General features: G+C 44.0%; 1 protein-coding gene across 1 annotated transcript in view; it reads right to left on the bottom strand.

The window, feature by feature from the left end:
• LOC138482856 (sodium/iodide cotransporter-like) overlaps positions 1-15,352 on the bottom strand; it is a 570,535-nt gene that overhangs the window by 85,513 nt on the left and 469,670 nt on the right. Inside the window, exon 13 of the mRNA XM_069613845.1 lies at positions 1,173-1,276. Coding sequence (XP_069469946.1) covers positions 1,173-1,276 — 104 coding nt within the window. The remainder of the gene's footprint in view (positions 1-1,172; positions 1,277-15,352) is intronic.

Here is a 15,352-nt window from a genome sequence, read left to right as displayed (position 1 = left end):
AGCTTATAACACAGATGTGTGTTGCCTACTTATTGTGTGAACGTAACCTACTAAGGGCAATACCCTGTTAACCCTTTAGAATTTGGCCTCTTGTCTAGTAACAAGATATATAGTCTCACCAGCTATTCAGTGCACCACAGATTCATTAATAGCTGGTAAAATAGCTCAGTGGGTTGAGTGCTTGCTTCTACGTTCTGAGAGTGCTCTGTAGGTCGCAGGCTTGACTACTGGCAAAGCCTCCTCAGCCTTTTATCTTTCTGGGGTTGATAAATGAGTATCAACTTCGGTTGGGAGGTAATTGTATGTAAATATGTTCTCTGTACAGCGATTTGGTTAATGCGCTATATAAATGACACATCATTATCATTGTAGTGGGGGCTGCGGCAGAACGCTCTCTCGTTCTCCATTCGATGCCCCTCTCTCTCTCTCTCTCTCTCTCTCTCTCTCTTTTTCTCTCTCTCTCTCTCTTTCTCTCTCCCTCTCTCTTCCTCTCTCTCATCTAGTGTTTCTCTTTCTCTAGGTGCTGCCACTCTCTCTCTCCTCCTCTCCATGTGCTGTCACTCTCCCTCTATTGGCACCCTGACTGTCCTTCTCACCCTGGCATCCTTGAAGATATCCCCTAATTCCAGCTCTCGCCTTTGCTTGCAGCCCTTACTTTTCCTCTCATCCTTCTTCCAACTCCTTCACTTCTATCATTGGCTTTTTCCCTTTCCCTACTCAATCTCTACCACACCGGCATCCCTTCTTGCAACCTCCTATGAAACTATGCACGATCTTCCTTGCACACTGGTGTATATAAATGCAAAATGCAAAGGACAGCAGTAAACACTGAAACTATTGGCTTTGCCAATGCTTGTTTTTGATTTCTTATCTAACTTTGTAATTGGATGTGTTTGAAGACTGTCAACATTTGAGATTTCTTATGCCAATTTACATGACTTCCTATCAGTTTAATCATGAGCAAATGTGAAAGAGATATAAGTCCTAAACCGGTGAAAATGCACACAAGCAGAACCTCCTACACATTGACTGTGGTCACCGAGAGCTTTACAAACACAAAGCGCATTGAGGCCACACAAATGGGGATAGAGCGCTATATACCTAACCAATACAAAACAATATCCAGAATGCATTGTTATCCAATTGTGAAAAGCTCTTTGTCTTGGTTGTACCTGTTAGATAGCTGACCGCTATCCCCACTATGACAGTGATTAGCGTTCCAAAGGCTGCATAGTGAAGGTATGAAATGGCATAGAAGTCATCTGCAATTGCTGGCCTGCAAAATAAATAACAATGTTAAGGGAGGAGAAGACATTACAAGGCCCAATGCCTACAAATCTAATAACACTATGAGAATATTTTGAATGTGTGACAATTAGTACCCTGTCCAAGTTGGCTACCTTGAGATTTCACTCAGCAGATCCGCAGCTATCGTAGGGGGCCATCTTGCATAGTGGAGAGAATGCAACATGTGAGCTAGAGGGTTATAAACAAGTGTATGCCCTGCTAGGCTAATAACACCACCAATGTCAAATACTTGCAATACAACTGTGTTGTTAATATCTCATGAAAGACGTTTGTACCATTGGTTGCTGATGTAATTATGCTATGCTGACTTTTATCTCATAAATCAAATCTAGATATGATATGATGGGTTATTTATAACGCGCTTAATACCCAGAGGTTTCAAAGCGCGGACCCAGGGATCGAAACTTGTGGTGCTCGGTGTTGTCTTGCTTCCAAGACGAGCACGTTGCCCCCTGGGCTATCCTCCCAAGATGCCTTCAGTGCAAAGCCGACCCCATTGTGCACTGGACCCTTTAGTTAGAGAATAAAAAACGGTTGTATTGTGTATTACAATTCTGATTTCTTGACATTGCTACAGTAGAGGCTACACATTGTGGATATTTGATAAGTAGCTGATAATCGTCCAAGGACCTTGCAATAATCATTGCTTATGAAAATAACATGTATTCACTGTCTTTCCCAAATACTACTTAAAGTAGATGTTAAAGTGTACCAGTACAGTTGGGGTTCCAATGAAAATACGATTTTGTGGGAAATCATCCCAGCACTAGATTGATTTTGCTAGGCTTTGCATAAATCTATTTTTGAATTAATAAATAGTATTTTTATTACATGGGCGCAACTACCAAGGAGTTTAAGGGTGTCCTGACCCCCTCAAACTATGAAACATTACCTTTGGTCCAACCCCAAATATTCCACCCCACTCTGTCCCCTGGTAATGTGTGCGGGACTGCATCCAGGAACATCTGCAGTTTAAGCAGGACACCACATGACCAAGAGCAAAGCCTGTCCAAAAGAGTATGTTTGCCCCAAGCGTTGTGAAAAATGAACCGTGCACCAAACCCAGTGTACATCACGTGCTCGCAAAGATTACAACTTAAATTACTATCACAGACACATTTGTCAAACATGTTCCCAAATTTCTTTTTTTGATTTTATGCAAAGCAGCAAGTCATACGTGATGTATTTATAGACAGGGACGTCATTTAGGGGTCGCCAGAGGTCGCAACTGCGACCTCTGGGGTCTCCCTTGTGACCTCTGGAGTCTCCCTTGCGACCTCTGTCTTAAAAAAATAAATTTAAAAAAAACTTTTTTTTTTTTGTAATGCAAGCTCTTGGGCTGTGGCCAGCACCATGTGGCTCTTTACTTCTCGAGTGGATGGCTTTCTTGTTCCGGCCCCTTTTTTAAAAAAAAAAGAAAAATAAGAACAGGAGTGCCACAAGTCTAACAATTTCAGCACTGAACCTAAATAAGAAAGAAGAGGAATACCAAATAATGTGTCTTTCTGGAATTCTCTACAATAATTGCTAGACTCATCAAAGGTTTATTTCAGGCACACTTCGGGGGGCGAGTCATTGATTTAGTCTGTTCTTAAATGCCTCAACTCAGTCTTTCATCCTTCTGAGGTCGATAAATGAGTACCAACACAGGTTGGGTGATATTGGGTGTACGTTTTTTCTATATAAAGCGCTTAAGCGTAAGTGCTATATAATAACACATCATTATCATTTGGTCATGGACGTCTGCTTGCATTCACAGTAATTTAGTAATATGGGCTATACACACTGATCTTAACAATACATCTGGCCATCCATTCTTGTATGAAATGTACATCATATTATAGTGATATCGTAACCATATTTTTCATAGTGTACAATGCTATGTGATGTCACTTCCTGTTTTGTCAACAGGTGAAAGGTTGTGTTCCATCGCTCCCCGCGATATCACTTCGGGGCGGGGTCAAATGACATCACCTCCTGTGATGTCATCAGGGGGTCAAGGGTCGTGTGATGTCACTTCCGCTACCCCTGGCATTTTGGTGAAATGACGTCCCGTTTATAGAATGAGATGGTTTTACCTACTAGGGAACATTTTAAAGGACGCAGGGCTGTACAATGTGTGTGAAATTAAGGCATACAAGGCTTATGGCAATCTTTACACTTGCTTTAAGACTCTGGAGCATTCTAAACATCTTGAGGAATGCTCTCCACTCATGCTTTTAAAAAAACAGCTCTCAAAAACGAATTATTCCAAAGTGAAAGGCAGTCCTAACTGAATGCATCCTTCCAGCAGCAGACAGGTCCTTCGATCCTTACTGGGGGCTGCAAGCATGTTGTCTCTGTACACCACTGCTCATTTGCTTTGCAAGAGTGACTGCCCAGTAATTCTGAAAAGTAATGCTGCTAAACTGCTCAAATAATGCAATGTTAAACGCCCTCTGATCAGTCACGTAGTGATCTGAGCTCTGTTCGCGTGCTCACAACCTACTGCAACCGTCTTACTTGTATAATAATATGCCACAATGAGGCTGCCAGAAAGGGGAGAGGGAGACCAGAAGAAGGAAAAGAGGGCAGAAGATTAAAGGAGGGAATAGAACATAGAGAATGAGTGTATAGAGTGAGGGAAGGTGTGAACATGATTAATGTCATTTAATTGTTATGGCAAAACTAAGGTTGAACCGAAAACGAATTGAGAGGACTGAACAGGAAAGAGAGTAAAGGGGAAGAGGAAGTGGAAAGAAGGGAATAACATGTCGTTCTATGTGTCATAAGAGGGTTCCAAGTAATCAAATGGTGCTTGGCTTACACTCAGGGCATGATTCAGACGTGCATGTTAAAATGGAAAAGCGCTGTGTCTCATTTAAAAGACAGAAATGGATTATGATGTAATCAGAGAATGGCCACCACTCCTGCAAAGCTGTGAATTACGACACAGCTACAGCCTTGCCAACCGCGTCACGTGTAAGGGGATGACAAGGACTGTATTCAGATGCTTAGAGCACCCTTTCTGCGCCAGCCTACAGAGGCTTTAATTAACGGTACCCAAGAGGTATTGTTACTGATGAAAAGAAGCAGCATTCCTTACAAAGCTTTAGCTTTGATGTAATAAAATCAGTTTGCATGCAGACTATGTTAAAAAGATATTACACTAAAAGACCAAAAGATGGCAGACTATGCACGTAGTAAGCAGACAGTCTAAATTATAGGACTTTCTGAAATATGTTTTCTTTACAAACTGTCTACTTTACAAAAAGTGCTGCCGAGATTCTTCAAGCTCACCAACACTTTCTGTAATGAAGGTGCTCTGCCACGGTAACCCTGCAGTGCTTCATCTGCACAGATTTTACATGTTTTGTCTTGCCTGCTGCATGACATCGCTCCTCTACTCTTCCCATCACCCTCAGAATGCAGGCGGGAGGATTTGGAGGAGGGAATGTCGTATTACTATGTGGCATTTAGCACAAGCGCTCAGAATCGGGCTCTACGGGGCCGATTCTGAGGTGCGTACAAACATAAGAAAGTGTTCTTCCATGAAGGAGGAACACTTTACTTAGAAAAACCATATACTGATAAAGAAAGAATGTGGTGCAGGGACATGAAAGCCTCGTCTTTTGTATGTGCCTGATTTATGGCTTGACAACAGCCCTAGCAACCATCAGAAATGCAGGCCAGCCACATGGAGGGGATACTCCTCCCAGCAGCACTGGTTTAGCACGTCTAAAAAGGAGTTAAAATACGACACCTCTGAGGTGCCGTTAAACTCTACTGCACACCTTTTCCCTTTATAAATATAGCATTTCTTAGACTGCAGCACCACCTTTCTAGTTTAATGAAAGTTTAAGAAATGTTCTGAAATTAGAAAAGTGGCAGTCTTTTAAGGAATGCTCACAATGTCACTGGAGCACATATTTCACCCAAAACGGGAGATGTTAGCAGCTTTTGCTGCTGGAAAGCACATCTCCCTTACAATACGTCCACCCACTTCAGAATGGTGGTGGAAACTGGAGGGTAGAATGTCGTATTTCCACATTCTTTTGATCATGAGCCCTCAGTCATTTCCTCCATCATCCGGTACTGCTATATAGTTTAGAAGGTTGATGGTGGCGTATAAAAAATTCTGTATCTGTAAATGTGTGTTGCAATCCATGTGCTGCTGACTTAATACAAAGAACAAACCTTGCAACCCAATATACAGGCTCTGATTATGGAACAATGGTAAACATTGGCAGAGTTTTTTAGGATTTTACAACGCAATATTCTTTTTACAGACATTTTTCCCTATAGCGTGAAACGTTTCAGAGCACAAACTAATTATTCTAGTGAAGGAACGTCATCCTCTAACGCCATTCGAAAGCACTGCCAGTCAGGTCACGTTGCCATGTGAAGAACAAATAAGACTGTACCTAATATTCATTGTGGCTGTAGACTTTGAATGCCTTGAGCCCATCTGTACTCAAAGGGCCTCATTACGACCCCGGCGCTAAACCATGGTGCTATTAGCACCATGGTCCATGCCGGGGTCCGCCATGGTGAATGGCGGAATTACCACCCCATTCCAAGGTTGGCGGGGCGGTAATTCCCCATTCACCATGGGTCCTTCCCCATTCCCATTTTTGCCACATAGGGCTCAATGGGAATGGGGAAGGCGCTAAGTAAGGTGCCGCAAGTTGCGGCACCGTACTTAGCACCAAGGTCCCTTTGCGGCACCCTACTTTAACGCCTGCTAAAAGCAGGCGTTAAGGTCGGCTCCCGCAAAGGGAACTCTTAATCAGGCGTTAAGGGTTTAACGGCGCCGACACCTTTTACGGCGCCGTTAAACCCTTAACGCCAGGGTCGTAATGAGGCCCTTGTCTAAGATCCTTCATTCATTCTCAAGTCTAATATTGAATAGCAAAGAAAGGCCACGTTATCGTCCTGGTCTGTCGATGAACCTTGGGTATCCTTGTAATAATTTAATGTGGACAGAAACAACATAAAATAGTGTAGTCGCCCCAAAACATTGGAAAAAAAGGTTGAATGCAAGTTTACTCTGAATTCAACCTGGTATAAAAAATTGAAGTCCATAAAACCTATTAAAGGGAGCGGGGGTTGCAGGGGTGTCCCCTCCTACCCTAGTTCGGCGTTATGAGCTACAAGGCATCTGGGAGTGTCCCCCACATACATTACATGACCAGCGGTAGGAAAAAACAAAATCCCCAAAAATCGAATTACAAGATGCAAACAAGTGGGGTTTGTAATTTTGTAATTCGAGTTTTTGGGATTCGGTTTTATAAAGTAGAGCCTAGTTGCCCAACTTCCTTAACACTGTGGGGGCATTCCCAATCAGGCTGATTGAATAGGTTCCCCTGCAGTCTTTACTGTAGCCATTGCCAGTTTTACAAATAGCATCCAGTTAAACATTGATATTACCAAGACAGCCTCTTATCACCGTATGGTCTTGAGGTAATAAGAATTCCTCAAAAGAGGCATCTTTAAGGGCCTATGATGATGTAAACCTTTCTTTGTTTTTTTACTTATTCATAGGGAACACACGCAAAGAATGGTTGGCCCCCAATATGCATAAAACCATTCGGAATATAGTTACAATGTAGCTGGTGTTCTGCGTGGTCAGGGGCAATGGGTTCTTGCAACCTTATTTGACAATGAGGACTTGCTTCTACTTTAACATTTGATGGTATAGATTGGTCAGGAATGTTTTTGATTTCTCGGTTTTACGAAATTTGGGGACAGTTTCAAAACCAAATGTACCATTAATGCGCTTAATCTATGGTCTTCAGACACACTTAAGGGACCCCTGAATTAAACTCTGTGTCTTAACCACCAATAACGTCCCAGTTTGTTAGCGTGACTGTGATGCCTCGCTCTTGCCAATATGAACCCACAATGAATGCACAATTCCCCCCGACTGCCATTCTACCATTGTCATGTTTTGTATATCATGAACTCGATGGTCAGGTGTTTATGGTTCAATTGTTGAGTTTCTTTTTATTTCCATTTCCAGAGCCAAGAGGAAGTATTTCTTGTTTATATATTAAAGTTATTTATCAATATCCATAATGTTTCTGAACGGGGTTCAAGGTGTGACCTCCATTCGGAAAAAGCAGGGGTTAATTTTGTTTGTGGGAGGGGGGTGTGTAGTAATGTAGTATTGTACTGTGTAGTTATGTATATGGGTGGAAAGTTAGAATATGGAAGGTAGAATGGGAGGTTTTGAGTGAGACAGTTGGTGTGAGAGATTTGGAAGGAGGATGAGTAGTTGGTGCTGTGGGGCTCATTCATGAGTACGTCTTACCTTTCAATAAAAATTAGTTAACTATCCTGGAGAAGTGACGTTCTTCTTTCAGTAGCCTATGTAAGATCGTAAGCACTTAAAAGGCTGCTTGCTTCTTCCTAGTAGGTTGACTTCAAGATGTGACTTGGATTGGGCACTGAGGTGTTTGGATACCCACAAAACCACTTCTAGATGTGAACTGGAAACAATACTGGGCAATCTTGGGCAATCGTGAATGACAAATCTGTTTTAAACCAACTGCCCGTAGCTCTTTGAGATGTTGATAGTTTACACCCGAGATTTTTCAAAGAAAATTTACCCAATGGTTAATTTCTTCACGATACATGACAACGTACTTGGGATGAGTTTGATCAACAAGCAATGTTGCCACAAAATAGCTTGAGAGGATACGGTCATACTAAGATAGTTCTCAACTGTGCAGGAAAAAGAGTACATACAAATCCAAGGGGGCTTTTATTACAGACACCCGAGAAACAGAAACTGGATACATTTGTGGGTGATTACCTCTTCTGCCTGGATGAACCCCTATTCCTCATTCCCTTCAGTATCCTGAAACATTGCTCTATTGAAAATTTAGGTGAAAGACCTCGAGAGAAACAATTATTTGCCGTTAAGAGTGAATAGATGTGTGCCATTCTGCCCGCAAATCCCTGTTTAACAAATGGGGATTTGCGGGCATAATGGCGCACAAATCCCCATTTTTCGGCACATATAATTCCATGAATCAGCCCCTTAATCTTACCAGAAGATCATTTAGACAGGATAGTAAAGATAATTGGTCATCAAAGAGTATCAGACTTATATAAAACAACAATTATAAAACGTGTGTGCCTAACTGACATTTATTGGGTGGAACAAAATGCTTTCAAGTTGTATTAGGAATTAGCAAATATGAGGTTAAGATAGCCCCAAAATGATTAACGTCATCTGAGTCTGTTCTTTATGTCTACGATCTCACATTTTTTATAGTATTCATGAGTTCAAGGTGGCATGACTATGGAGAGTAAATCCATTGAAGGTTGATCAAAAAGACCACAGGAGGAGAGCATAACATAGGACATGGACTTTTTGTGCTTGGGATTATGACATACTACATTACTGGATCATGTGACACATAAATGGACACTGTCACAAGTGCTACAAAATGCCCAATTCTCAGAAACGGTTCAAGGGGTTTATGACAGTACCTCACTCTCTCTCCGCTCCAAGCACCTCCTCCCTAGCCCAGGCGTCCCTAGCCAGGCATCCCTATCCCTAGTTGGTAGATACCGATTGTTTCACCCTCAGTATGATAACAGGATCAATATGCTCTATAGACAGCCTAAAGGCATGTGACTTGATCTAAATAACCTCCCCCATGGGCTTTCCATCTGCCACTATTATATCAAGGTTGTAGTGTTCAAATGGGTCTGGAAGTGTGCCTTGCAAACACTCTGCTTTATTCATTCTTTCTTCTGTCATGCTCACGTTCTCCTCCCCCTCAAGTCCTCTCCCTCTATACTCCTCCCATTCCACCCGCCTCTACTTTCTTCCCTCTTCTCTACTGTCCCTCTGAAGTCTCTCATATCTTCTAGGCCTCTCCTCCACACTTTGATGTCACTCCTCCTCCCTCTTTAGCACCTACTCCCTCCTCCTCTCTACTACTCCCTCCTGCATTCTACTATTCCCTCCTCCACTCACTCTACTACCCCCTCCTCAACACTAACATTCCCTCCCCACACTACCATTTCCTTCTCCACACTATCATTCCCTCCTCCCCAGTACTAATACAACTCTTCCCACCTCTCACTCAGGCACACTCCTCCCTCTTAGTCACATAGACTTCACATTCAGTCCCTACACTATCTCACCTAATCACACTTGCCACACTGCCGCACACATTCACTCCGCAGTATCGCTTGCACTCACTAACCAATACCTCAAGTTCTCCAGAAATTTGCTCCACACTCGACTGCTCCTTCCTTCTTCCTGCTGGTCTTTTGGCCTGCCACCTTCATCTCGTCTGATCTCACCCGAACCAGCCACAACTTCCTGCTTCCTGTTCTTCTTTTTATGCCACCCCTCCTCCTGCTATTGGTTTGCTTTCCCTGTCCAATCTATTCCTATCTTTCGCACCCTGGATGTGACATAATTAGCAGAACCATGAAGCAGCAGGTGAAGCTCAGCCCCTTTTATTGGTCTGACGGAGAAGAATTATAACACCTTGAGGCACTTGTTTTGCTATTCGTGTCAGGGGGCATGTTCATGGGATCCTCTTGGGTAAGTACAGTCTGTTTGGCCCCCATTGCCCCACTGTTAAGTCCATGGTGGTCTAGTGAGTAAACTGCTGGCGGTGGTGCATCGCCGCTGGCACTGGAGAGTGCTGTCCGCTTTGTTCATTGCAGCATACATTTTGCTCTGCCAGTTTTCTCTCTCGCTGCTGCATCAGCAGTGAAATCCTGGCAGCGCTGGCTGCTGGAGGGTTGCTTTGATTTTTTTAGGTCCAGGTGTCTACTTTCATGCTTTCAATTTTCAGACCTTGTGGGGCACTGGCTGACTTCTTTCCCTTTGGTGCTGTGTGCTGTGGCCCATCTCAATTTTGTTTAATATTCAAAAAGCAGAAATAGTCTGACATGCTTTTACAGGAGCTATGGTGTGAGACAAATTAATATTGCATAACAGCAGGCTGACAAAAAGGGGGGGTGGAGATAGGAACTGGGACCCTCTCAACTTCTGCCATCCCTGTTAAGCAAAGTTTGTATGCAGTACCCTTTGGGACCACTACATACAACTAGGACTACAGGTGTAAGCAAAACCAACCTTTGGTATAAGTCTGTACCACACAGTTTTTGGTAGTGAGCTGAGCAGCCAGGCTTATCTCAAGAGAGAATGTGAGCTTGTGAGGATGTTACACAGAGGTCTACAATCACACGTATTCAGATAGACACTTAAACTCATGGTTTCTTGGTAAAACACTTCTTAATTTATTTACACAGTCAGTTAGAAAACATTCACTAAAAGGAGGCAATCAATATCACACAAAAATATACTACAATACTTCACACTAACCGGTTCTGAAACATTTACACTACTTTTAAGGATGAGCAAAATGGCACTCAGGGCAGTTGAAGTAGGAGCAAAAAGGCATATGTTAATAAAACGAATATCAAAGTTACTCTTAAACGATGCAAATAGTTTAGTTCACCAGAGGAGTTAATTCAATGAATTAGGTAGGCCAAAGTCAATGGGCTTGTGTCTTGTATAGGTAAAAATGGTTCTTGTATTTAAACGGAAAATTCTTTGCCACGGTTCTCAGAAGCAGTTCATGGAAGGAAAGGTTCATATGTCGGGTCACAAGCTGACTCGGCCTGCAAGTTGCCAAAGTTGTATGCACTTTCGCAGTGAGAGGTAAGTTCTCTCAGTCGGTCGGGTTTTCGCAGTACCTTACATTGAAGAAAAAGATGCAGCTGAAGAATTCTGTTCCTGACAGTTCCTGCAGATCTCGCTGTTCCTGAGCCTCTGTCGTGGGGACAAGAGGGAGGACGTCAGGGGACTCCTGCACTGCACGGGGACTGGTCACAAAGCTGGCAAACTGGCAAATCTTTGATTCCGGTAGTTCTCTTAAAGCACACAAGCTGGTGTCCTGCTCGCTGGTTATTCGGTGTCCTGCAGCACTCTGAGGAAAATACAACCAGCTCCGAGAATGGTGTCCAGGTGGCTTACGAGTTGATTGGTCCTACCAACTTAAAGGAAGCAGTCTTCCTTGAAGGGCTTCTCTGTCGAGGTGAACTTGGCGATTCAGACCTGCAGCAGGGCTCCACCCAGGCCTGCTGGGGTCAAAAATGCAGTTTTCTCTTTGGCATGGTCTGTCAGGGCTATTTGCCAATAGCCTGACGTTAGGTCAAATGTACTGAGGTACTTGGCTGAACCAAGTTTTTCCACTAGCTCATCTGTCCTAGGTAATGGACGGGCATCAGTCTGTGTGACTGAATTTAGAGCTCTATAGTCCACACAGAATATCAACTCCTTCAATCCTGCCTTTGGCACTAGTACAACTGGACTAGACCATGGACTTGTAGAGGGCTCTATTACCCCGAGATCAAGCATCTTGTTGACCTCTTCCTTTATGTGGGTTCGTACATGATCTACCATTTTGTAACCGCTGCTTTTAACAGGTAAACAGTCACCAGTGAGAATATCATGCTGGTGATAGTGAAAACAGGGAGGCAAACAGATTTAACAGAAACTTGCACTCCTCCTGTTGTTCGAGTGTCAGATTAGAAGAGAGATTAACTCCTTCTATCTTCTCATCTAAAGGTTGTCCCCTGAGGAGATCAGGTAGAGGTTCACTCTCCTGCTCCTTCTGAGCTGAAGCTAGAAGCAAGCTCCCACTTCTGGTCTTGAGACATAGGGCCTCATTATGAGGTGTGCCGTAAGGGTTAATGGGCACCGGTAAGTAGACCGGTGCCGGAAAACACTTACCGCCCTATTCCGAGGTCCCTTAGCGGGTCCCAGCAGGAACGGCTGGTCTGACCAGCCATTCTTTACGGGACCCGTTAAGGGACCTTGGAGCTAATAACGGGCCCGCAATTTGCGGGCCCGTTATTAGCGCCTTCCCCATTCCCATTGAGCCATATGGGGGCTCAATGGGAATGGGGAATGGCATTTGGAATGGGGACTTACCGGGTCCTTCTAGGTCGGAATGTCCCGGTAAGTCCCCATTCTGCCAGACCGGACCCGGGTTTGGAGGCAGCCATGGCGCTAATAGCACCATGGCTGCCTCCAAACTCGTAATGAGGTCCATAGGCTTTTAGATGGTTGGTGTGAAAGACCCTGGAGGCCTCCTTAGAATTGTCTAAGTCCACCAGATAATTGACCTCTCCAAGTTTTCCCACAACCTTTAAGGGTCCAATCCAGTTGTCCTGTAAGGCCCTCTGCCTTGTAGGTACCATAACTAGAACTTGCTGGTCTTGAGTAAACTCAACCATGTTGGCCTTCTGGTCATGCCAATGCTTCACCAGAGCCTGACCTGCTTTCAAGTTATCTGCTGCGTTTGTCATCATGTGTGTCATTCTCCTACGGAGACCAAGCACATAGTCAGTGACTCTCACTGGCTTGGGGGAAGGAGCACTCTCCAACCCCACCTTAATTAGGGTCAACAGACCTCTAACTGGATGACCACAGTGAAGCTCAAAGGAACTAAATCCAACTCCCTCCTGAGGGACTTCTCTATAGGCAAATAGAAGGCATGGCAGTAGAAGGTCCCACTTTCTTCTTAGGGTTCCTCTAAATCACCTATCATGCTCTTTGTAGTTCTGTTAATCCTCTCTACCAATTCATTCATCAGGGGATGGTAGGCAGTGGAGAACTTGTAGGTCACTCAACAGTTTTTCTACATGTCCTGCATGTAGTGGGACATAAAGTTTGATCCCGTGTCAGAGATGACTTCCGTAGGAAAACCTACCATGGTAAAAATACCAAGTAGGGCCTTAGCAACAGCCTGAGCTGTAACAGTACTCATAGATATGGCTTCAGGATACCTAGTAGCATGGTCTACTACAACCAATATAAATCAATTGCCTGAAGAGGTTGGAGGGTGTAAGGGACCAACAATGTCGATTCTTACCCTCTGAAAAGGGACTCCCACCACTGGGAGAGGCACCAAGGGTGCCGCATTCTTTGCTCCACTCTTGCCAGATGTCTGACAAGTGTGACAGCTCCCACAGAATTTATCTACATCAGACCCCAACTTAGGCCAGTAGAAATATAGAGAAAGCCTTTCCTTGGTCTTCTTGAAACTCAAGTGACCAGCCAAAGGAATCTCATGGGCTAATTGTAGGAACTGTTATCTGATCTATAGAGGCACTACAAGTCTTCTGTAGTCCCCTGGGATAGACTCAGTTGGTTCACTGTAGAAGAGGCCATCTTCCCCGTACAGACTGTGCTTCCCTGGTTCTTGCACGTCCAGCTGGGAAGCTGCCTTTTGGCGAAGCCCCTCAAGAGTAGGACACTCTCTTTGACCTCTGCTGAAGTCTGCCCTACAGGGGCCACCTTCTGCCAGTAAAGACTGCAGCTCAGGATGGTCGTTAGGATCCAGATCTCCAACAGGGGGAAGGTCTTCTTCCAGCTCTGAATCCTCAGCATCTGATTCAACCTTTCCTGGTTGTTCCTCACTTTCAGCCTCAGCTGGTGGAGCAGTAACAGGTGTGACTTTGGACAGTTCTCTCGGGGATGTCCTTGTTGGAAACACAGGCGTGCTCTCTTGCTTTCTCTTTGAGACCTTGGGTTTCCCCTTTGCCTCCTTCTTCTTAGAAATAGCAGTTAGTAGTTCCTGTGGGCTGGGTATTATAATTTCTTCTGTAACATCCTCTGGAGAGTCAGTTAAGGTACTCTTCCTGGCCTTCCTTGTTTGTTCCTGTTTCCTTTTGCAGGGAGGCCTGGGGGTGCTTGATACAACTCCAAGAGTATTTAAATCATTCCCCAGCAGGACTCTCTCAGGCACCTCACTCTGCACACTAACAGGTATCTTGACAGACATGTTGTTGCACTGGATAAGATCTGGTAATCTTTGAAGCTTTTTAACAGGGCCTCCAGCAAGTTTAGTGAGGCCTTAGGGTGCCTTAGCAACATCCCCAGGTTTGATAAAAGATTCATCCACCACTGTAATGCTGGCCCCAGTGTCTCTAATGGCAGAGGGGTCTCCTGACTATTTACAAGTACACTGCCCTTATAATATTCTTTTGTGTTATCTGGAATTGAATTGTAGACATCTAAATTCTGCTGTTCCGACAGATGCAGGGACACTAGCGAAACACTGGCAGAGATGGTCTTCAATGGGGTCTTCAGCCAGCAGTTGAAAGTTACCACTTGCCATTTGTACTTCTCCCTCTGGGGAAAAGGCTAAGGAGACAGTGTGGACCCCTGAAGGTTTACCCTTGCATCTGGGATCCCCTTTCACATGGTCAGTAGACCCACAAGCATAACATTTTCCAAATGTTTTGATAAATGGGGGTTTCTGCTGACTTCCATCTGGTTTAGCACCAGAGGTTTCACTAGCCTGATTCGGTTTCCCTGGTGGCTTACCCTTTTTCTGTTTGGGGCCTTCTTTTGGATTGGAGGTATTAGAGTTCTCTTTGCCATCTTTCTTTTGCTGCTTCCCATCATCCTTCTTCTGAGTTGCCCCAGAATCCTTTTGAGTAGCCCTGCTGGCAACCCACAAGTCATCTGCTTTTGCTAACTTCTTTGGATCAATTTCCTTAGAGTCAGCCAAGTGCTGTCTCAGCACAGGAGAGCAGGCATCAAGAATAGATTCTAACAAAAATAGATTTCTCATTCCTTCAAAAGTGTTAACTCTGTAACCCTTTACCCAACCATCTAAGTTCTTCAAATATTCACACACCCAGGTAGCCCATGGGGTACAATCATGCTTTTTGAGGGTCCTAAACCTCTTAAGTTACTGGGAAGGAGATTCCCCAAATCTAGCTATCAAAGCTAGCTTCACATTTTCATACTCCAATCTTTCAAGTTCCCCCACCTCCATTACAGCATCAGTTGCAACCTGGGGGAGCCTAGACAAAAGCCAAGGAATCAACTGATTCCCTGTGAAACCCTGAATGTCATAGTTATATTCAAAAGCAGCCAACTAATCCAAAATACCAAGCTTCACCTCATACATACTCACAGCTTCCTTAGGCATGCAAGTTCTCTTAGGACTGGAAGACCTAGAAGTCTCTTGGATAGAACCATTTTCAAGAGACAATTTCTTCATTTCAA

The sequence above is a fragment of the Ambystoma mexicanum genome, chromosome 1p (genome assembly GCF_040938575.1).
Source record: "Ambystoma mexicanum isolate Mex_15411 chromosome 1p, UKY_AmexF1_1, whole genome shotgun sequence".
Lineage (NCBI taxonomy): Eukaryota > Metazoa > Chordata > Amphibia > Caudata > Ambystomatidae > Ambystoma > Ambystoma mexicanum.
Note: the sequence above shows the minus strand (reverse complement) of the source record. Positions and strands in the feature narration are given on the sequence as shown.